The sequence below is a fragment of the Petaurus breviceps genome, unplaced genomic scaffold, assembly GCF_028583685.1.
Source record: "Petaurus breviceps papuanus isolate PSGF00001 unplaced genomic scaffold, PetGlider_PUasm1.0 90752, whole genome shotgun sequence".
NCBI classification, from domain to species: Eukaryota; Metazoa; Chordata; class Mammalia; order Diprotodontia; family Petauridae; genus Petaurus; species Petaurus breviceps.
The window spans coordinates 11553560-11575214 of record NW_027187336.1 but is presented as its reverse complement, the minus strand read 5'-3'; the positions used below and the strand labels follow the sequence as shown (position 1 = coordinate 11575214).

Genomic DNA, 21655 nt, shown 5'->3' with positions numbered 1-21655 from the left:
GTTGCAAAGGTGAAACCTACAAGTCTTGGCAACAGCTTGGATATGGGAGGTGAGAGAGTGAAGAGTCAAGGAGAGTGCTGTTGACAGTTATAGGGAAGTTTAAGTTAAGTGTGAGCAGGATATGAACTCTGGTCTTCCTGATTCTGAGGCTGGTTCTTTATCCACTACATCCTAGTGCCTCTCCTGAAGAACATAGTTAAGAACAGTGGTAGAATTATGTGACCAGGGAACCACATAAAAACCAGAACAGACTATTCTAATATAGGAATAAGAAGTCTTAAAGAATGTCAATTTGCATGTCAAAGAGGTTAAGAACTATAATCTGAATATTACTGCTTTAGAACAATAGATTCCAAAGAAAAATAAGAAAGGAATTTGTCATAAAATCAGGACCTTTGTATGTCACACAGACCATGAGGGCCTCCTTTCAGTGACTGGTAAGAATGGCACACTTTCTAGAGCAAAAAACCCAGAACTGTCTTTCTCTATCTCTAAAAATAATACTAGCCATATGATGTGTGAGATATCAAAGAAAAAGTTATTCCTGATTTTTAGTGAGAAAGTACAGGGAGGTGGACAAGGATTAAATTAATTCAGGGTCTACTTGAATTGTAGACTCCCAGAATTTTAGAGGTGGAACGAACCTCAGTGACTGTCTAGTTTAACCTCTACCTAAAAAGGCAGCTTTGCCATAACCCATTTGACAAGTGGCCACTCAGCCTCCGTTCAGAGACCTAGAATGAGGGGAAATCTATCTCCTGAGACAGCCTCAAAGGCCTTGGACACTCGGGGTATGCCCTAATTTTTAGAACATCTTGGCAAGAAGGCTAAATATGCCTCCTCCATATGGCAGTCCTTTGAATACTTAAAAGAAGATTATCATGGCCCTGATGCTAGGCACCCCCTGGGACTTCCTTCTCTTTTTTAGGCCAAATGTTTCCAGTTTCAGGACATATCCTCAGACGGCATGGACTCAAGGCCCTTAATCATTCTCACTGACCTCCTCTGTATACTCTTAAGCTTATTAACATCCTTCTTAAATGTAATGCCCAGAACACAATACTCCAAGATATGGTCTCATGTGGGTATAGTATAAAGGAACTCTTGCCTCCTTATTCTCCTAAGTTACTCTTTTCTTAGTGCATCTCTACCTATTAAAGTAGGTTAGGGGACTAGACCAAGGGTGCTGTTACACTAGAAAATGAGGCCCTGGAGAAACAGAAGCAGAAACAAAATAAACCACAAATTATTTGGTCATGGTAAACTTTAAGTTATCCAAGGCAATAACTACTTGTTCATGTTCAAAGACTTACCTTGTCCAGGGACAAAAGGTCTAGAAAATTGGGGTACGATGGAAAGAGGTGCTAATGTGGGACAGATATTTTTCATGTTGGAAAGCTGAGCTGGTGCTGGTGACTGGGCTGGTGAGGTTACCGGGCTGCTAAGCTGAGGGCTGTGCTGTAACTAAAATAAGACAAGAAAAGACATGGAAAGACCAGAAGTTAAAAGTAGTGAAAGAGTATCTAAAACATGAGAAAAATTGGCCATAGAATGTTAATTTTGGAAACATCCCTTTATGATATATGTTAGGAATTGTTACATCAAATGAGATGATATGTAGTGCTTTGTAAACTGTAAAGTGCCATAAGGAGGGCAGCTAGGTGGCACAGTGAATAGAGCCCTGGAGGCAGGAGGACCTGAGTTCAAATCTGGCCTCAGATACTTAACACCAAAACTATCCGTGTGACCTTGGGCAAGTCACTTAACCCTAACTGCCCTACCTTCCCTCTTCCAAAAAGAAAAACAGAAAAAAAGAGCCATAAGAAGTAGGCTATTATTGCTAATATTATGCAGTAAATACCATATGTTGCAAAGTCAGCATCACCAGGAATAATGAACAGTAAACTTACCTGGACAACATTTTCTAAATTGCTAAATTCTACTGATTTCTGTCCTCTTTGATGATCACAGTAGTATTTGTTTTGTTTCCACTGAGGGGGTGAGTGAGCTCGAGGTTGAGAACTGTTTGGTATATTTAACTGCATCATGACCACTCCTCCACCAGGGGGCGGTACAGCTACAAAACAGAAGGAAGATCCTTCATGTTCACTTTTGCTTAAATTAAATAATTGGGATTAGAGCAAAAATTTAAATTTCAGAATGAAGTGTACTTAGGTGCCGTTATTTAACTGTAGACAATGAGAATTATTAACAACATGTGCTCAGTAAGAGAAAGTAAAATTGATGAAGCAGATAAAAGTCATGTTTACCATAAAAAATAGAATGTTCATAGTAAGTAAAGCAGCTTTAAAGCAAGACTCATTATTTTATCATGAGGCCTACAGGGCAATATGAAGAAAAATTATCTAATTCAGTTGAACAAATATCGAGTTTTGTACAAGGCACCACATCAGGTGGTGTGGATACAAAGACCAAAATATAACAGTCCTTACTCTCAATTTAACAAATGTTCATTCATCCACTTGACATTTATTTATGGTGTCACTTTTGTGTTGGGCACCGTGCCAGATGCTTGAGGACAGGAAGTCAAACAAAAGGGAAAAACTTTCCTGCCCTCAAGGAAGCTACATTCTACTGGGGGAAAATAACATGACCAACTATAAATACATATAAATAAGTAAATACAAAATAATATTTTTGGGGAAGAGGATTTGAGAGCACTAACATCAGTGAAAGGGAGAGATCAGAGAAGCCTCCTGAAGACAAGGACATATGAGCTGTTTGTTGAAGGAAGCTAGGAATTTGGGAATTGTAGTGGAAGGAAGATAGTATTTTAGGTATGGTTAAGATGATGGTGTCCTTAACAGAAATAGGGAAGTTAACAGAAAGGATATAGTTTAGGGGAAAGATGATGAGCTAGGTTTAGGGTTCTGGACATTTTTGTTTGAACTACTTTTGGAACATATAGGTGGGAGGATCCAGCAGGAAGTGTGTAATCTGTAAAGTTTCATTATTGTCTTTCGAATAGTTATTTGAAAACACTTTTTAATAAAAATAAACTTGAAATTAAATTTGCTATAGTATTTGTTTTTTCCTTTTTGTTGGAGGGCAGTTGGGGTTAAGTGACTTGCCCAAGGTCACATAGCTAGTTTTTTGTGTTAAGTGTCTGAGACCAGATTTGAACTCAAGTCCTCTTGACTCCAGGGCTGGTGCTCTATTCTCTGCGCCACCTAGCCTCCCCTATAGTTAGTATTAATGTTAAATACACCACCATTTGTAAAGAGAAAAAAATGAGAAACTTAAAAAAAAAAAAAGAATCATGGGGCAGCTAGGTGGCACAATGGATAGAGGACCGGCCCTGGAGTCAGGAGGACCTGAGACATTTAATATTTACTAGCTGTGTGACCTTGGGCAAGTCACTTAACCCCAATTGCCCTACCCCCCCTCCAAAAAGCAAAAAAAAAAAAAAAAAGAAAAGAAAAGAAAACAATCATTAAGCAAGGAGATTGGATCTTAGCTCTGCTAATAACTTCTTGTGAACCTGAGAGAGTTAACTAATCTTTCTGGACCATATTTTCCTCACCTTTAAACTGAGGGGTCTCAACTAGAGCTTGAAAGTCCCTTTCAGCTATAAATTTTGTGTTCCTGTGATCCTCTGAGGGATGAGTAAATCCTATGCCTGTCTTGCTGCTGACATTGAATACATTTGTACAGTAATTTATCCCAAAATTTTATTTCTCATCTCCCCATTACGTAATAAAAGTATTACCTTACATTTATAGATTGCTTTATAGTTTACAAAATACTTTAAACCATATCTACCTCAATGTCTTCCCCTGTCCCCATTTCCTATTTCTGCTGATGGCACCACCACTGTCCCTGATAGAAACATCAGAGCCCTTCTTTCTTGTTCCGAACATGGAAACAGTGGCTGAATCCAGTCCTTTTCCCCACTACCACATCTCCTGAATAATTTTCTGCTTTCACTACTATAGTCATCTCCTGCATCAAGTCTTGCCCTTCTAGAGTGTGTGTGTGTGTGTGTGTGTGTGTGTGTGTGTGTGTGTGTAACTGTGATCACCTCATTTCCTGGGTTCAAACATCTTCAATAATTTCCTACTGCCTCCCCAGTATAATCCTAAATCCTCAGCGTAGCAATCAAAGCCCCAGAGCCCTCTTTTCAGGTTGATTTCACCTTCTTCCTTTCCATGTATTCCACACTCCTGCAAAACTACTAGGTTAGTCTTGTTTTCTAGCTTCAACCCTTCTTTGTGTGATTTTCCTATGCTGACTTTTGAAATGTCTTTTCCTATCATTTATACCTACTGAAATCTTATTCAATCTTTAAGGTCCAGTTTGGGGTCTTTTCGTATACGAAGCTTTCCTTCATTTTTGAAGTGGAAAGTACTATATTATTCAATATAACAATAGTAAAATCAGACTTCTTAAAAAACAAAACACTGAAATATAGGCATACACAAAAAATTAGATAAGATTATGGTATAAAAATATTTATTGTAAAAAATTAAAAGTAAAAAAAAATCAGATAAACATTTTATTCATTTTTTTATTATTCCTCTCTTGACTGTCTTTACTACAAGAACATTATAGGCCTCATTCAGACTTTATATGACAAAATATGAAACATTTAAAAAAATAGATCGAGAGACCAGTATATAGATTTTTTACAGCATTTTATATCCCTTCTATGCACATAAAAAGGTTTTAAGTTGTATGAAAGCTATTTTTGTACATGTCTTATTTCTGCCACTAAACTGTAAATCCCATGAGGGCAAGAACAGTAACAGTATCTTATTTGTCTCAATATTCTCATTGCCAAGTATATGCTCCTCTGCCAAGGGTTTGCATATAGTAGATGCTTAAAAAATGTGTAACAGTATCTATTCATACTCTCTACTAAATCAGCAATATTTACTTGCCTATACTAACTACTTTGTCTCACTTATCATTTAAACACTCTCTAACCCCACCCCTACAAAAACTCCCCAAACACTATCTAAAGTTTTTTTCTCTCTCTTTTGGCTTACTCTTCTTATCATTATAGATAAATGTATGCATTCATATATATGTACACGTGTGTAGATGAAGAGGGGAAAGGGTCATGCCTACATTTTTGGTCTAAATTCTGCTTCCAAGTACTCATGTTGTTAACCTATAGAAGCAACAATAGTGAATGATGCCCTTGAAGAGATTGCTATCTTAAGTCACTATTCTCAGGGGTTAAATTGATCAAAATTGGGTCTGGGTAAATGTTGTTGTCTGTCATCAGATATGCTGCACAGGGAACCAGAATGGGTAAAGTGATAGGCACATTCTTTGTATATATACAAATATGGCATGTAACAAAGTATAAGTGCATTTAAGGTATTATGACTGAGTGAGTTAAATGGCACCACTAATTGTATTTAAATTTATACATTTCTTATTATTTATTCAAATTAGTTCAGTGAATATTCATTAAGCACTTACCTTATGAAAAGCACTAAGCTAGGTGCTAGGGTTAGAAAGGTGAAAAATAGTCACCGCTCATATCCTGAATGTGTCACACCCACATACCCTGGAACTGGGGGATATGATCTGATATAAATATAGTGTGAGGTAGAGTATGGTAAAAGGGAAGAAGAGATGCAAAGTATTGTAGGAAAAAAAGTACAGTAATGGAAATGGGAGAGGGGAGGAGGAGAGAGAGAAAGAGATAGAGCTAGAGAGAGAGAGAGAGAAACCCTTTTAGTAGAATAGGGGAAAGTTTCATAGATATGGTAGTAATCAAGATGACCTTTAAAGGAAGAGAAAGATTCTGGCAGAAGGGAGATTAAAATGCTTCAGTCCCTCAAGATACATTCTAGGCATGAACAATGGGTTTTCTAGAATTTTAATGCATTTCATTTAGTTTTTCTTTTTCAAATGGGAAAAAAGTCCCTGACTGTAATTATTCAGTTATCTTTCCATACCTGTGCACTGGTGGCTTTGAAGTTGTTGGGAATTGCATGGTGAAGAGGTTTGAGGAAACTGTATCTGATCTGATCCTAAAGGCTGCAAATAACCTACAGATGAGCTAGAAAAAAAAAAAAGAACACAAAAGTACAAATGTGGGTGCTTTTTTGTAAACAAATAAAGATGTTTTAGCTTAAATTAGAAATTCAAGTAAAGACTTCTTGAAAGTTAGTTGGTTATAAATGCCCAAAATAAACAACTTTGCGATTCTCCCTCAAGCTACAAAGATAAAATATTATAAAGCATTTTGTGTTTCATTCATGGTTTCAATAATTCTTTCAAAAAGCAAAACAATTACAAAAGCCAAATAAGCCAAATATTAAAAAGCATTAGATATCTGAATAATGGAATATTTCTCCCTTAACTAAGAGTTTCCTATAATATATGAGGAAAATAATTTTTTTTTTGGAGGGGGGAGAGCAGGGCAATTAGGGTTAAGTGACTTGCCCAAGGTCACATGGGTGGTAAGTGTTAAGTTTAAGTGTCTGAGGCCAAATTTGAACTCAGGTACTCCTGACTCCAGGGCCAGCTGCCCTAGGAAAATAACGAGGTAATATAGTTTTAAAAGAATTTCCTAAAAATGCTTATTCAAGACCTACAAGGTACCCATGAATAAAAATGACAAATGTACTTAATAAAATGGCATGGATTATATAACTAATATCACTGATATACACTAATCACTGATATAACTAAAAAGATTCTTTTAAGTCCATCCTACTGGAAATCTGATAAAAATGACGAAAAGTTGTTAGATTAAACAATTTATATACACATTCTTTTTTTTTTTTAAATAGTAATGTCTACCAGGGGAACCTGTGGCCTTGAGGCAACATGTGGTACTCTAGGTCCTCAAGTGCGATAAATTCGAACTTCACAGAACAAATCCCCTTAATAAAAGAATTTGTTCTGTAAAACTTGGACTCAGTCAAAAGGCCTCATCCAAGGACCTAGAACGCCACAGGTTCCCTACCCCTGTAAATCAGTCGACTGCAACTTCAATAATTTAAGATCTATGATACTCTGGTTGTCCTTAACCTTTGTTTAAGGAAACCTTTTCCTCATAGTAAGTCCAAATTCGTAGTGTAAGCAAAATTACTAGATAAATTAAAATTACTTAGAACTACTTCAAAGAAACTTTAAATACCTCAGAAATAGTTATTTATCAACAATTTACTATTAATAATAATCCTTATAGGGGTGGCTAGGTGGCACAGTAAATAGAGCACTGGACCTGGAGTCAGGAGAACCTGGGTTGGGATCCAGCCTCAGATACTTAACACACACACACACACACACACACACACAGCTGTGTGACCTTGGGCAAGTCACTTAACCCCAATTGCCCTCCAAAAAAAAAAAAAGCAAAAATAATAAAATAAAAAAAACCCCTCATATCTATTTATTGAAATACTCTAATCTCTACTGGGCAAGTTCAGGTTACTGTATATACCTGAATGTCACATAATTATACTGCTTTAAAAAATTCTATTAAAAAACTTAATTTTCCCCCAATTTATGTGCATTAGTGAGTTTTCACTGAATTCTGCCAGTTGCAATCTACTTCAATAGAAAAACCCAAAGGGAACAGTAAAAGAGTGAAAGTGGAGAGTCAAGCTGGTAATTAATTCTATGAGCAAGGGTTCATCTTGACAGAGGACCAAAATATTACCTAATTTGTTTTTTACAAAGACCTTCAGCAGAGTTAGAAAAGGTTAGATAAAAACGAAAGCAAAGCAGCCAACCTTTAAATGACATTCTCATGTAAAGTTTTAAGTATTTTGGTTATACACTAGAAAAAGCTGACATTACTACACAGAGGTATGACGTCTAACATTTCTTGGGAGATGGTGAAAAGAAAGGGAGAATTTTTAAAATGTAAAGGTCCAGGTCTCTCAGGGACATGAAAAATTAACACAACCCCTTAAAGTTTTATGTTATCTTCTTTGAACCCCCAAATAATCACGTGAGGTAAGTACCACAGAAATCATGTGGTCCATGACCAAATAGCTATCATCATAAGTAGGACTGGAAACTAGGTCTCTTTCTAATTCCCAAGTCCAGCATTCTTTCCACTCTCATCTAGGAATATTTAGCTGGATCTAGGAGGTTATCAATTTGGTTGTTTCCTCTCAAGACACAACTTATTCACATCTGATCACTCTACAACTCCTGTTCATATTCTCTCATAAATTAACCACAGGATTAATTTCATAAAAATTTTGTCTGATGGGCTAGAAACTTTTTTCACTTTCTCCTGATAAAAGGAGGATACCAACGAAGCCCTCAAACTATCATCCCTTGTCACATGACCCCATCCATCTCCTGTTATTTTCCATGATCACAGGGCAGGCCTGTACAATATATGGCCTGCAGGCTGCTTGCAGTCCATCAATGGATTTTGAGTAGCTTGCAAAAAATGTAGAAGATGTAAAAGAAAGTAAAGATGTAACACATGCTCTGTCTGTGCCCTGCTTAACTCGCCTTCCACTAGTCACTATTGTGCCTGTCATGTAACGTGGTGGGTAGAATGCCACTGAGCACTCTCCTGTCACCGTGACCCATGGCAACCAACCATTGTCAGTTTGTTTCTAGTCCAAGAGAAGCGAGAGTTAAATCTTTTTGCTGTGTTTTTGGTTGTTACTAAATGTAAACAGTAGGACAATGTGGAAAATGTATTAAAACTTGTACTGCTTAGCAAAGTCATTTTTTAAAAACATTAATGTTTAATGTTTATTTAATGTTATTTCATGATAAATAAAATCTTAATAAATGTTAGTAATTGAAATTTCCCCCTTTTTTATATGGTTTATTTGCAAAATAGTTTAATTATTAATTATACCTTCACTTGGAAAGTGAGCTGCTAGAAACTTATCTGCAGCCCAAAAAAGTTTAGCTTATTTTAATTTTGGCCCCTACCTCTTGCCAAGTTATACAAGTCTGCCTTGGGGGCAGATGTCAAAGAAGTCAAACGTAGAACATTACTGACTCTTCTTGCTGCTTCTGTCAGGTATCTTGTCAAATTTTTCAGCAGCCACCTATCAAATGCATCTTCAGCGGATCAATGGAATTTAATGACAATTTTCTCATTACTGGATCTCCTGTGAAGGTTATGCATTCCCTCCTCCCCCCACCACTTAGGAATTGCTCTTATTTGTCAGAAATTCATCACTCTATCTGAGAAAACACTAAATATACTAAAATTTTTTCTTCTGATATCTGTCTTATTACTGTTTTGTAAAAGCTTTAAATTTTTTTTTTGGGGGGGGGGAGGCAAGGCAATTGGGGTTAAGTGACTTGCCCAAAAGCTTTAAATTTTAATGTATCTGAATATATTAATCTAATCTCTGATAATGCCATTTTCTTAAGTATTCAATAAACTGATTATTTCTTGATTAGAAGAGGTAATGGCATTCCATTTACTTTTAGTTTTTTTTTTTTAAAGTTTAACTCTTTTATTTATTTTATAGTATATGACAGAAAGAGGAATTCTTTTTAGGTGATGAGATCTTTTGGATGCCCCTATTTGCAAATGACACTGTGCTGACTGCATCAAACAAAGAATTACTAAATCACTTCTTTAATCACTCACCTGAGCTCAGCCTAATTATCCACAAGGGTAAAACCAAGAGGGTAAAGAGTAAAGACTATTGTCTTGATAAGCAGCTGGCCCATCAATACATATATCCTCAATAGGCACTACAGATGGACAATAAATTGGGCCCAGAAAAGTATAGGTAATTTGTGGAACTATGCAGGACTTTTAATGACCCAAGTACATATTTCACAAACCCCAAATTTTAAAATGCAAGTATTTTTTTTATAGAGATGCTCTATGGCTTTGAAATACTGAATAACCACAATCTCCAAATAATCAAAATTGTAGATCACCTAAAGGACAGTAGTACAGAGATGCACGGTAGGCATGAGAAATTGGCCAGTGTTCTATCACCAACAAGGAAGGTACACGAGGCACAAAAAATGCGATCAAGATTTTAAGATGTGAAAAGGAGGTGGCTGGCCATGTTACTGTTGCTTTTTGTTGTTTATCCTTTGAAGAGGACCAATAAGTCTTGACTTACAAGTGAACTGGATATAAGTGAGGTGGAACCATGCCAAGTCATCAGCCTCACTCTCTCCTCCAGAGTCACAGGAACCCAGTGGGGCAAGACATGTCAAGACTGGCGATGGCTTGCTGGTCATGTTTACACAGTGAGGGATGACAAATGGAAATCCTATGGTGATGAATTACTACCCATATAATACCAAGAGACCTCAATGTGAGCTCCAGTGCTTTTGGGGGATCTCTCTGGAGATTTCTGGGAGGGCATGGAGAATAGGCACACAAGATTAGAAAGAAGTACTCATGACAATGTGACTATAGCCCTACATTAGTACAGTTTAAGCATAGTATAAGAAATAAGTTCTATCTCTATGCTATTAACCATTTTTCACCTTAACGTCTATTAAAGATCTGTCTCACTTCCTCATAGTGTCAACACCTGTGTCCAGGTCTTTATCACTGTGCTCTTTAACTATTGTAATAGCTTCCTAAGTTATCTTCCTGCTTTCAGCATCTCTCCAATCCAGTCTATCCTAAAGTCTAGGTTTGACCAATGTGATGTCTTCATACAATGAATTTCAGAAGCTCCTTCTTACCATTAGGATAAAATTAGAGTTCCTTAATAGCATGACTCAAGTATCTGATTAGTATACCTTAGTATCCCTCAGTAAAACAGAAATTCCTTAAGGAACAGGGCAGCTTGTTATTTTTAGCCTTTGCACCTCCAGTGTCCAGTACAATATGCCTTAGACATGGTAGATGCTTAACAAAATGCTTTTGAAATTGAACCAAATTTCCTTGGTGTGTGTCATTTCTAATGTATCAACTAGTAAATAACCACAGGATTCTGATTCTACTTGGGGGATCACTGCTTTATTGGTCCATTTTTAGTTTTAGTATTAATCAGTTTTGGCAACTTTCACTTTGTAATATGTCTGAAATCTGGTAAAAAAGTTAACCCCAATACTCTCTGTTCATGCTTCCATACTCTGATGTTTAGGTTTCCTCACATGAATATACTGCCTCTATATATGGTGCTATTCTCCAATTCTCCACCAGCCTTTTACTTTCCCATCTAAAGCCAGAGTATGGTCATAAGTTTTAACCCACTAAGTATCAATGATTCTTAATCAGGTCAAACTTGCCCCAAGTGTTAGGACCTGTAGTTTTTTTGTTTTTGCTAAACTTTGGGTATTTTTATATAAACATTTAGGACTTGAGTTTTTATTTTGCTCTTTCCTTTATCTCCTATGAATCTGTAGATATCCCAGATGTTATTCTTCTTCCTTCTTTACGTCCACTGCCTATAGTTTCTAATTTGGGGGGACATACAAAGGCAGTATTTTCCACACTCTCCAACTGTTTGTTTAAATTTAAAACCTCTTTAGGCAGGTGATAGTCCCTCTGTACTCTACCTTGATCAGACCCCACTGGAATTCTGGATTAGTCTTCCAGATGGATGAATGGGATAGTGAAGGGCCTTATGTCAATGTCATGAGTATCAGTTTTAGGAGCAGGGCATGGTAAGCTTGCAGAAGAAAAGGGGGAAATGACATGGCTGTGTTAAAGTATGCCAAACACTGACACGTGTAAGAGGGACTGAACTTGCTCTGTTTAGCCTCAGAGTGCAGAACCAGGAGAAATGGAAAGTTGCAAAGGAACAAATGTAGATCTGATGCTGGGAAAATAATCCAAATAACTAAAGAATTATATAAAAGTAGAAAGGCCTGTAAGGTGGTTGGTCCCTTTCTTGGACATCTTCAAGCAGTCTGGATGAACACCTGTCAGGTGTTTGTTATAATGTGGATTCCTTTTGGGATGAGATAGACTAGACAGCCATTTATATACTTTCTAACTCTCAAATCTTGTGATTCTGGGTTGCAATCTGCATGGTTGGAGGGATGAGATCATACATCTGTTGTGGAGCACTGAAGAACTTCAGTAAGCCATTTTCTTATGGATTATCACAATTTCTGTATAATAAGGAGATGGTGTTGCCATTTTACAGGCAAATTTTACACATTAGGTAAACACAGAACTGTTCTGAATGTCATGATGTCTCAAAGTATAATTCTCATGGTTTCTGGCAGTTGATAATATCTAGAGGCCACTCTATGGTAGCCTAAAATTATAGTATATTTTAATACAGAATAATACTCAGTATCTCTGTGCATACAGAAAACTCAGTATATATTTCTTCCTCTTGGTCTTACTTTTCACTTAACTAATCCCAGAAAGCACAAAAATAAAATTAGCACCTGGCAGAAATAATTCAGACTATATATTAAGTGAATATAGATGATATAGCTTGAGAAAAAAATACTAAATTTACCTCATAGATTGTTTTGAATTGTTCCTTTGTAACCAATTGATAGTCATGTAAAAAATTTTTAGGGGAAAAAAAGGATAAAACTGAGTAGTAACAGCAAAAAACCCAGTTATAAATAATTTGCACTTAATCATCTCTCCTGGATGAAGGTATGTGCACAATAATATTTTAGTTAAATAATAGGCTTCTTAACATAATTCATGTTGTATTTGAGACCAATCAGGCAAAATACATTAACATCAACATGTTTTCCCTAGTCACAGAAATTATTTACAAAATAATCAATATAGCAGCTGCCCAAGGGAAATACCAAACTCCCTGAATGTTCAAATTCTTTGCAGGGCATCTTCATTAAGCCTTTTTCCTTCCTAAATCTAGGTCAGCCAAGCCCAGGGGGTGGACTTCCCTAATTGTCCAGGTTATTTATGGCCTGAAGAAATCATTAAAGGAAAAGGAGGGGGGAAGTTCGGAAGTTTTCCCTAAACAAATATTAAGCTATCTGGCTACAAAGCATATTTTCTTGCTCTAGTGAAGCACAAATCTCAAAGTCCTATTTTAAACCAACTGCAAGGCCAATAGCTTTGTTTTGGAAGAGAACAATTTTGGATTTAATTTAAAATCACTTTTAAAGAAACTGATTAAGTGATTAAGGTGAAGAAAGCACCTTTAAAGGAAGACGTAGGAATATGAGCAAACAAGAAAGGGTACTTTTTAGTAGGGGCAACAACACATGAACTAACAGAGGCTGGACGACATGTAAGAACTATGAAGGACTACAGACAGACTGACTTGATAGAGCATACTGTTCATGAGGCAGTAATGGGATGTGGATATATAAGTCTAAGTGGAACTGATTAGAGCAGACTGATCAAGTTGAGCAGATCCTCCAATCACCTTGATAAAATCATAAGGTATGGGTCATTTTTAGGCCCTGATCAAATTGAAAAGTTGCCCAACCAGACTTATGTGACACATTGAGCTTCTAGTGAATGACTGACTGTAGAATCTGCCACCCTTCTTTGTGTTCTATAAAAGTAGGGCTCTCAGCTCTTGAGATCTTGTTCTTTATCTTTTTTAGAGTTTCTAAGCTTGAGCATTAGGGCAATGGACATTCTAGAAAGATAAGATTTCCTGATGTAACCTGTTAACTAGGAGAAGGAAAAATACAGTCCATCTTTTTCCTATTTGGTATTTTACTTGGAGAGTAAAGCCGATACATTACCTATATAGTAAAGGCATGACAAAAATGAAGTTTGCTTATTTAAGCACTTAAGTCACAGGGAGGCAATTCCAAGTTTTGGAAGAACTGTGTGGGACTTGACTAAAATGATGCAAGATGGTCCTGACAATAACTGTAAGTTCAATTCCCCTCAAGGGGAGTATTAATGGGCTGAACAATTTACAATTTTGTATTTATTTTTCATGGATTCCTGTGAATACTTAGCATCCTATGCATTTTCTATGGTGTGAAGTGAAGGTTGTCTTATACTAAATAATCATCTGGATCATTGAATGTCTATGCAGGATATGAGAATGCTGCCACCCATGTGTGTTAATCCTCAGATATAAGCTATACCAGTTTGTTTTAGAGACTTTCTAGAATCAAAACAGGTGAGGGCAATGGATCAAAGGATCAATTTGATCCTGAGTAATCAAACCCTGAGGATGGGACCCAATTTATTACTTTGAGTATTTGGCTATGGGTTACAGAGATATATTAGGTTCAGTATTCTTCAAATGAAGGTTTAATGATGGTTTAAAATCCTAGATTTGCTTTATTATTTTTCTAGGCAGCTGGATCTACTCTGATTTCCAGGCCCTCATCAGAGGTAAAACAGAAAAGGCCATATAAAACTGAAGCCTTGGAGTGGCTCTTTCCTCAAAGGGTATGTGGGAAGAAAATTTCACTTTGCCTACTTGCAGGTAAGAAAATATTTTCCAGGTGAGTTTTAGAATTAGGTCATATAAGGAGCTGGAAATACTTTCATTATTTTTTAGGTGTAATATTTACTGAAAGATCCTGAACCTACCAGTTTACTCATTTATAAAATGAACTGCTTATGACTCAGCTTGTTTTACTACAGAGTTGCCACAAGGATACTTAAGTGTTTAGTCAGAACTGAAATAAGGCTATTCCACAATAACAAGCAACAATTATATAACACTTGAAAATTTACAAAGCACTTTACATACATTATCTCATTTAATCTGCATAATGACTGTGTAATAGGTACAACTGGGAAACCATCCTTATTTGATTGATGAAGCAATTAAGGCTCAGGGATCTAAATGATTTGCCTAAGTTATAAAGTGAGAGATCTAGGATCCCAATGTGGGTCTTGGGGCCAAATCCAGACTCCTATTATACCACAGCAGCTTTCCAGTGTTGTCATTCTCATTAACTAACAGTAATTCTATTTAAAAGACATAGCTTTTGGTACAATGTTTTTAGCGGATATTCTGCTTATTAGAAAAAATAAAACAAACCTAAAATAACTGCCAAGTAAGCACTTCTGTAAAAATAACTGAAGATGAAACTTTTTTTTTTTTTTGTAAAGTTAATTTACTGGATAGTAATACTTTCCACCTTAGACTTAGGTTAAAATTTCTTTTAGAACTAGTTTAGAACAATGGAAATAAAATGGACTTCTCATGGAAAAAGGATTCAATTAAACAGTGCTCTGTAATAATTTTTTCAAAGGGTAGATTAGAAAAGACATGAAAGCAACAGCAAGTGGAAAAATAACAATTATTTAAGAGAAGAGCTTAAAAGAAAAAGCCAATAAATATTAAGTGCCTACTGTGTGTAAGGCACTGTGCCTGACATAGGACAAGATGGGCACTATGAAGTGCTATAAATAAAGACATAAATAGGGAATAAATCAATTAGAAAATCAGGCTAAGAAGAAAAAGAAACCAAACGAAAATCTGTGCTTTAATTTTTTTTACATCGTCTAAGCATTCTATGAAGCTTTTGCTGTTGTTAAAAATAATAGTCACATTCTAATCACATTCTACTATTTATAACATTGGAGACATCTGTAGCAAATGCACCACATTATCCTTCGAATTTATAAATAAAATTGAGAAAAATCATGGGCAACAATATATGGAAAATTAACTACTCTGAAACCTCAAAGAGGTGATCCAGGGTTCTCAGTATCTATGCCAGTTGTTCTGATCACTTATTTATGTCTGTTGTCTGAGGGCCAGTATGGAAGTTGTTGTTGTCATCATCTTATTCTTCATCATCATCATCATCATCATCATCACCACCACCATCACCACCAAGTGCATGTATATAGCACATACTACTTGTGCCAAGCATTTTACAAATATCTCATTTGATCCTCACAACCCTGAGATAGGTGATATTATTATATCCATCCTACAGATGAGGAATCTGAGACAACAAAAGTTAAATAACTTGCCCAAGGTCATGGAGTTAATAAGTATGTGAGGCCAGACTTGAACCCAGATTTCCTGACTCCAGGCCCTGCACTCTATCCACTGCACCACCTGGCTGGTTGGCTCATAAAGTGATGAGAAGAATGGCTCTCATCCATAAGGCCTTTCACCTCCATAATTCAATTTAACACAGATATACAGATCCTCATCTTGTTTGTGCACAGCACCATGCTGGTTATTGTGCTTACAATGACAAAAATTAAATGGCTCCTGCCCTCCAAGAGCTTACATTATATTTAGAGCACTCAGTCACAGGAGTAGAATAGCAGAAGAAAGGACAAAAAAATTTAAGAATTTATTCTTACATCTATAAACATTAATTTAATTGTTGGTACATTTACTGTGTGATTTTTATGCAGTAACTACTAGAAATGACATATTCTTATCTCCTTTGCCATCGTCAAATCAAAAGGGACACTTTAGATGTGTTTGTATGCCCTTTCTGCTAGAGCCAGCCTTGAGTACCTGCTCCAACCATCTTCTGCTCACCCATCAAACCCGAAGGGTCATCAGAGCAGATCTTTCCATCCACCTGGTGGTTGAACGACGTGTATTGTTTCTCCCTATTATACTGTGAGCTCCTTAAGAGCAGGGTCTTTATTCTTTCTCTGTTAATAATCCTGGCATTTAACATAGTGTTTTTGCACATTATAAGTGCTTAGTAAGTGTTTTTCTTTCTTTCATTCACTCATTTCTTGATAAGCATATATTATGTAAGATGTAATATGACACATAGATAATGACATCCTAGTGTCATTCACAAGACATTCTAGAGGAAGATGAAGCAAGACTTTTAGCATCGTTCAGTTGTTTCTAACTTTTGGATTTGAAATGAGGTCTTATATCCACTGAACAACTTAGCTACACTAAAAATGTGTCCAGCACATAGCAGATGCTATATAAATAAATGTTTATTCCTTTCTCCCTCCCCCTTCCCAGATGAATCAAGCCCCACAGTTCTACTCTATTATCTCAACGTTTTGTTGCTCAGTCATTTTAGCTGCACATACTTTGGGGTTTTCTAGGCAAAGATACTGTAGTGGTTTGCCATTTCTTTCTCCAGCTCATTTTACAAATGAGGAACTACAGCTAACAGGTAAAGCAACTTGCCCAGGGTCACACAGCCAATAAGTGTCTGAGGCTTAACTTGAACTCAGGAAGAGGAGTCTTCCTGACTCCAGGCCAAGCACTCTATCCACTGTGCCACCTAGCTGCATTAACACCACACAAAACGGGTATAGCATCCTTGGGATAAAAGGCTGGGATGATCAAGACCAGAGTAAGAACCAGTTCAAGTTCAAAGACACAAAGTCTCACAGAAGGGTTAGCAGCTGACTGAATGAAAACAATGTGTTATATTCTTCATTACCTCCCTAATCTAACTTTGACAAGGCATATAGAAACGTTCTAAGACTCATGACTGATCAACTGGAAACTAGAAGCCACCTCAACATGTCCAAAACCTAATTTATTTTCTTTCCCTCAAACCCTCCCATTTTCCAAATCTCCCAATTACTGTTGAGGGCACCAACATCCTCCCTGTCAATCAGGCTTGCAAATGACGTATCATCCTTGACTCCTTACACTCCTACTTAATTTAATCTAAGGTCTGTAGATTCTACTTTCACAATGTCCCTCTTCTCTCTATTCACAAGTCAGCTTCTCCCCACTGTAGACCATTCTCTGCTCATATGTGAAAGTGATGTACATTTAACTATGGCCTTATTCAAACTCCAGTGAGTCCTTATTGCTTCCAGGAACAAATATACAATTCTCCATTTGCCTTGTGAAACCCTTCACAGGCTTGATCCTTCCTGCCTTTCTAGCCTCCTTATACTATATGTGCTATATCATATGAGGACACTATAACCACCTGGTGGTTCTGGGTACCCTCTGTACTGGTGGAGTGCTGTTCTGACACTCCATCTTTTGAATCTGCACCTTTCTACCAACTGCCCTCCTTGTCTCCACTATGTTCCTGGTTTTCCTGGCTCCTTCTACATCTCAGTTCAGATCCCACCTTTTGCAAGAGGCATTTTATAGCTCCCCCTAATGCTAGCGACTCCCTTTCTGAGATTGCCTCCCACCTACCCAAGACATACCGTCTATCTACAGTTAGTTTGCCCATTGTCTCCCTCCATAAGAATGGAAGCTCCTGGAGGGCAGGGACTGTCTCTGCCTTTGTTTGTATCCTTAGCACTTAGTACAGTGCCTTATACATAGGCACTTATAAATGCTTGTTTACTAGACCTGACCTGTTGATCATACCTGACCAGAAGAAGGAGGAGGAAAAAGATAATAGTGAATAATGCTATGCAATTACCACTAAGTGATAAAAGGGAGTTAGCACACAAAATGGTGGTGGAAACACTGACTACACAAGAGGTCTGTGTGGCCTCTGGGATGTGTAATAGGACTGTGAACCAGAAAATTCCTTATTCCTATGATTAAGCTGAGTCACATTATACAATTAAATTTCTTGGATATATCTTTGAAAGTCTTCAATCAATCAATCAATCAATCAATCAATCAATAAGTAAGGGAAACAAATTCAAAGAATGAAAAACAATCCCTACTTGTAAATAGCCTACATTTTAATGCCAGGAAAGAACAATGACGTATATAAGTGTATATATAATAAATGTAAAATATAAAATAGTTGAATACAAGGTAGATGGGAAGGAGGACACTAGCAGTTGTGGGAGTTAGGAAGGCTTTGTGTAGAAAGCAGTGCTTGAGCTGCATCTTGGAAAAAAGAAAGGAAATGTAAGAAATGGAAATCTAGATCTGTATGCTATGCTGAAACCAGACCCTCTACAGTAGAGAAAACAAAATCAGAGCATGGGTTCAAGGACGACCAAAAACAATAGAAAAACACCCAAGGAAAAAATGAAGCCTGTAGAAATGAAAACCTTCTATGAGAACTTGCAGATGCTGCTGCAGGACGGAAGACAACACATAGGAAGTCTGTGCCCAAATCCACACAATTTTTAGGAGGCTTAGGGATTGAGTTTCAAGATATCTCAAGAAGAAAATATTTCAAAAGGAAAGAAAAGATTCCAGGTTGCTTCTATCACAATAAAGTGTACCTGGATTAGCCAGCCATGAGTGATCTACATGCCTTTCTCATTTTAGGAATATTTTAATAGGTGAAGGTTATAGAGAGGCAAAATTAGACTTGATGTAAGAAAAAAAAATTTCCAATAGTAAGTGCTAGTTAAAGATAGAATAGATTTCCTTCGATGGTGGGAGTGTATTCCCTTTCACTATAATTATTTAAGCAAACACAAGAGGACTACTCAGGGGATATGTTTATAGACTGAATTCCTGGTCAGGTATGGGTCTCAGTAAATAAACTCTTAGGGCTCCTTCAAACAGTAATAAATATTTTTCTCAGAAATCTATGTAATGAACTGTATAACAAACTACTGAATACAACTTATGTTTATAAAAGAAGGAAATGAGCCATATTAACATCTGAATATCAGTTAACTTCTTTGGTTAATTATAAACAACTGAGTGGTAGACAGGACAGCTAGGTGGCACAGTACTGGACAGAGTGCTGGGCCTGGAGTTAGGAAAACCTGAGTTCAAATCAGGCCTCAGGCAATTACTTACTATGTGACCCTGGGCAAGTCTTAATCCTGTTTGTCTCAGTTCCCTCATCTGTAAAATGAGCTAGAGAAGGAAATGGCAAACCACTCCAGTATCTTTGCCAAGAAAACCCCAAATGGGGTCATGAAGAGTCAGACATGACTGAACAATAATAATAATGTGGTAGATATTTCTCAATTAATGGTAGTGTTTAGTAACATGGACATCTGTCTGTTAAACACTGCTACTGAGTGGAACCAAAATAACTTTCTGTATAAAAGGCTATTGTATTCTGTGATGTCTTTAGTAAATTACAAATATTTTTTCATGCATTCAATGCTTTTGTTAATTCTCTAACTGGCATGTCTTCACACTAAATGAATAACCTGAGTTATTCTTGCATACAGTCTTAACAGGACACATATTCTTTGTTTTCTTTTTGCTCTTAAATACATTTTTTCACTTGTTGTATTGTTACAGCATGTTCATAGGACAGACCTATGTCAATGTACCGGAAATTGAGCAATTATCAGTCTATGATTAGACACAAAAGCCACATTCAAGTTGCACATCTAAACCCTGGGCAGCTGCCCCTTCAACTTCACCTGGGCAAAGTAATTCTATTTTGGCTCATGATTCACATATTAGGATCAATATATTCCAATATACCTTTACTCCCTTCTGGTTGCAATCTGCCTCCACAGTAGCTAAGGTAATCCTTCATAAACTGATTAATTTAGAAGACTTAGCACAGATAATGTAGATGCTGGACTAATAATACAAGTGAGAAGTAATGGTCCAAAGTGCAAATATCTTCTCCATATTTGTAGAATCTGAGGAACACAGGAGCAGTGATTGGGGAGTATCTAAACAACTGTGGCACATGAATGTTAATGAAATATTCCTGTGTGATAAGGAACTATGAATATAAATAGTTCAGAGAAATATGAGAAGACATACGAACTGATGCAAAGTGAAGTAAGCAGAAACAGCAAACAATATTTATAATGACTACAACAATGTGAATGGAAAGAACAACAAAATAATCCAAACTGAACACTGTATAATTGTAATGGTCAAAACTGGCACTGAAGAAGATAAGTAAAATATACTTCCCCTCCATCTCTGCAGAAGTGAAAACTTTAGGTATGAAACACTGCTCATAATATTATACTTGGTTGCTATATTAGTTAGTTTTGACCAAATTAACTTATTATTTTTCTCTCCTCCACCCCACTTTCCTTTTAAAGAGGTAGTTAGTTAGCTCAATGGATGGACTGCTGGGCCTAGGGTCAGGAAGACCTAAGTTAAAACCTAGATTTGAACTTTACTAGTTATGTGACTCTGGGTAAATCACTTAACCTCTGCCTTAGTTTCCTCAACTGTAAAATGAGCACAATAATAGTATCTATCTCCCATGTTTGTTGTGAGGATCAAATAAGATAATATTTATAAAGCACTTAGCAGAGTTCCTGGGACATACTAAAGCTCTTAATAAATTCTTCCTTTAAAAAAAATTATTCTTTGTGCCAAATTATATTTGGCTCTTGGGCTAGGGATGAATTTGGAAATAGGGTTATGTAAAAACAAAAGATATCTAAAATTTTTTTTAACTAAGGATAAAAACAGGAATTAAAAATGGATGTACTGTTCTACTTTCTTTGTGTACTAGGCATCGTCTCAAAGAATTAGGTTTCATTACAGTGTGAAACTCAAAATTATTATTGTTAGAACCAGAACTTGTCTTTAATTTTAGTCTGGCCTTTTGTATTGATATGCTAATCTTAAGGCTGCTGTAAAGCCAGAAATAAAAGAAAACACTTCAAGTATCACAAGGGAGTTTTGACAACAGTTGAAATGATGAAGAATTCCTTCAATGTTGAAACAACAATTTCTAACACAGATTCTAATGGAGTAGGTATGTCAATCCTGATTCTACCGCCGTACTAGAGACAAATGAACCATTTGTAATCATTATGACCTGACAGAAACTCTTATCACCTATCACATCTTAGTTCTGTAAAATAAATGAACAAAATGCCAGCTGCCCCTCTGGCAAATTCACAGGAATGTCATGGGAGTAAATGAAACAACATGTAATGTGTTTTCAATTCCTTGCAAGAACATTTCCTGATCTAATGCATAACTGCTATTTTTAATATAGTAGGCTTGCCAAAGAAGCTTCTTTTTCCATACAATAAAATTTGATGAAATACATGACAATC

The 21655-nt window shown here is 36.6% G+C and overlaps 1 protein-coding gene across 10 annotated transcripts in view; it reads right to left on the bottom strand.

Moving 5' to 3' along the window:
- Positions 1 to 21655, bottom strand: part of R3HDM1 (R3H domain containing 1) — a 100915-nt gene that overhangs the window by 6270 nt on the left and 72990 nt on the right. For all 10 annotated transcript variants that reach the window (XM_069067834.1, XM_069067837.1, XM_069067838.1 and 7 more), the window contains 3 exons: positions 5934 to 6037; positions 1911 to 2077; positions 1314 to 1464 (listed from right to left, as the gene is read on the bottom strand). In XM_069067834.1, coding sequence (XP_068923935.1) covers positions 1314 to 1464; positions 1911 to 2077; positions 5934 to 6037 — 422 coding nt within the window. The remainder of the gene's footprint in view (positions 1 to 1313; positions 1465 to 1910; positions 2078 to 5933; positions 6038 to 21655) is intronic.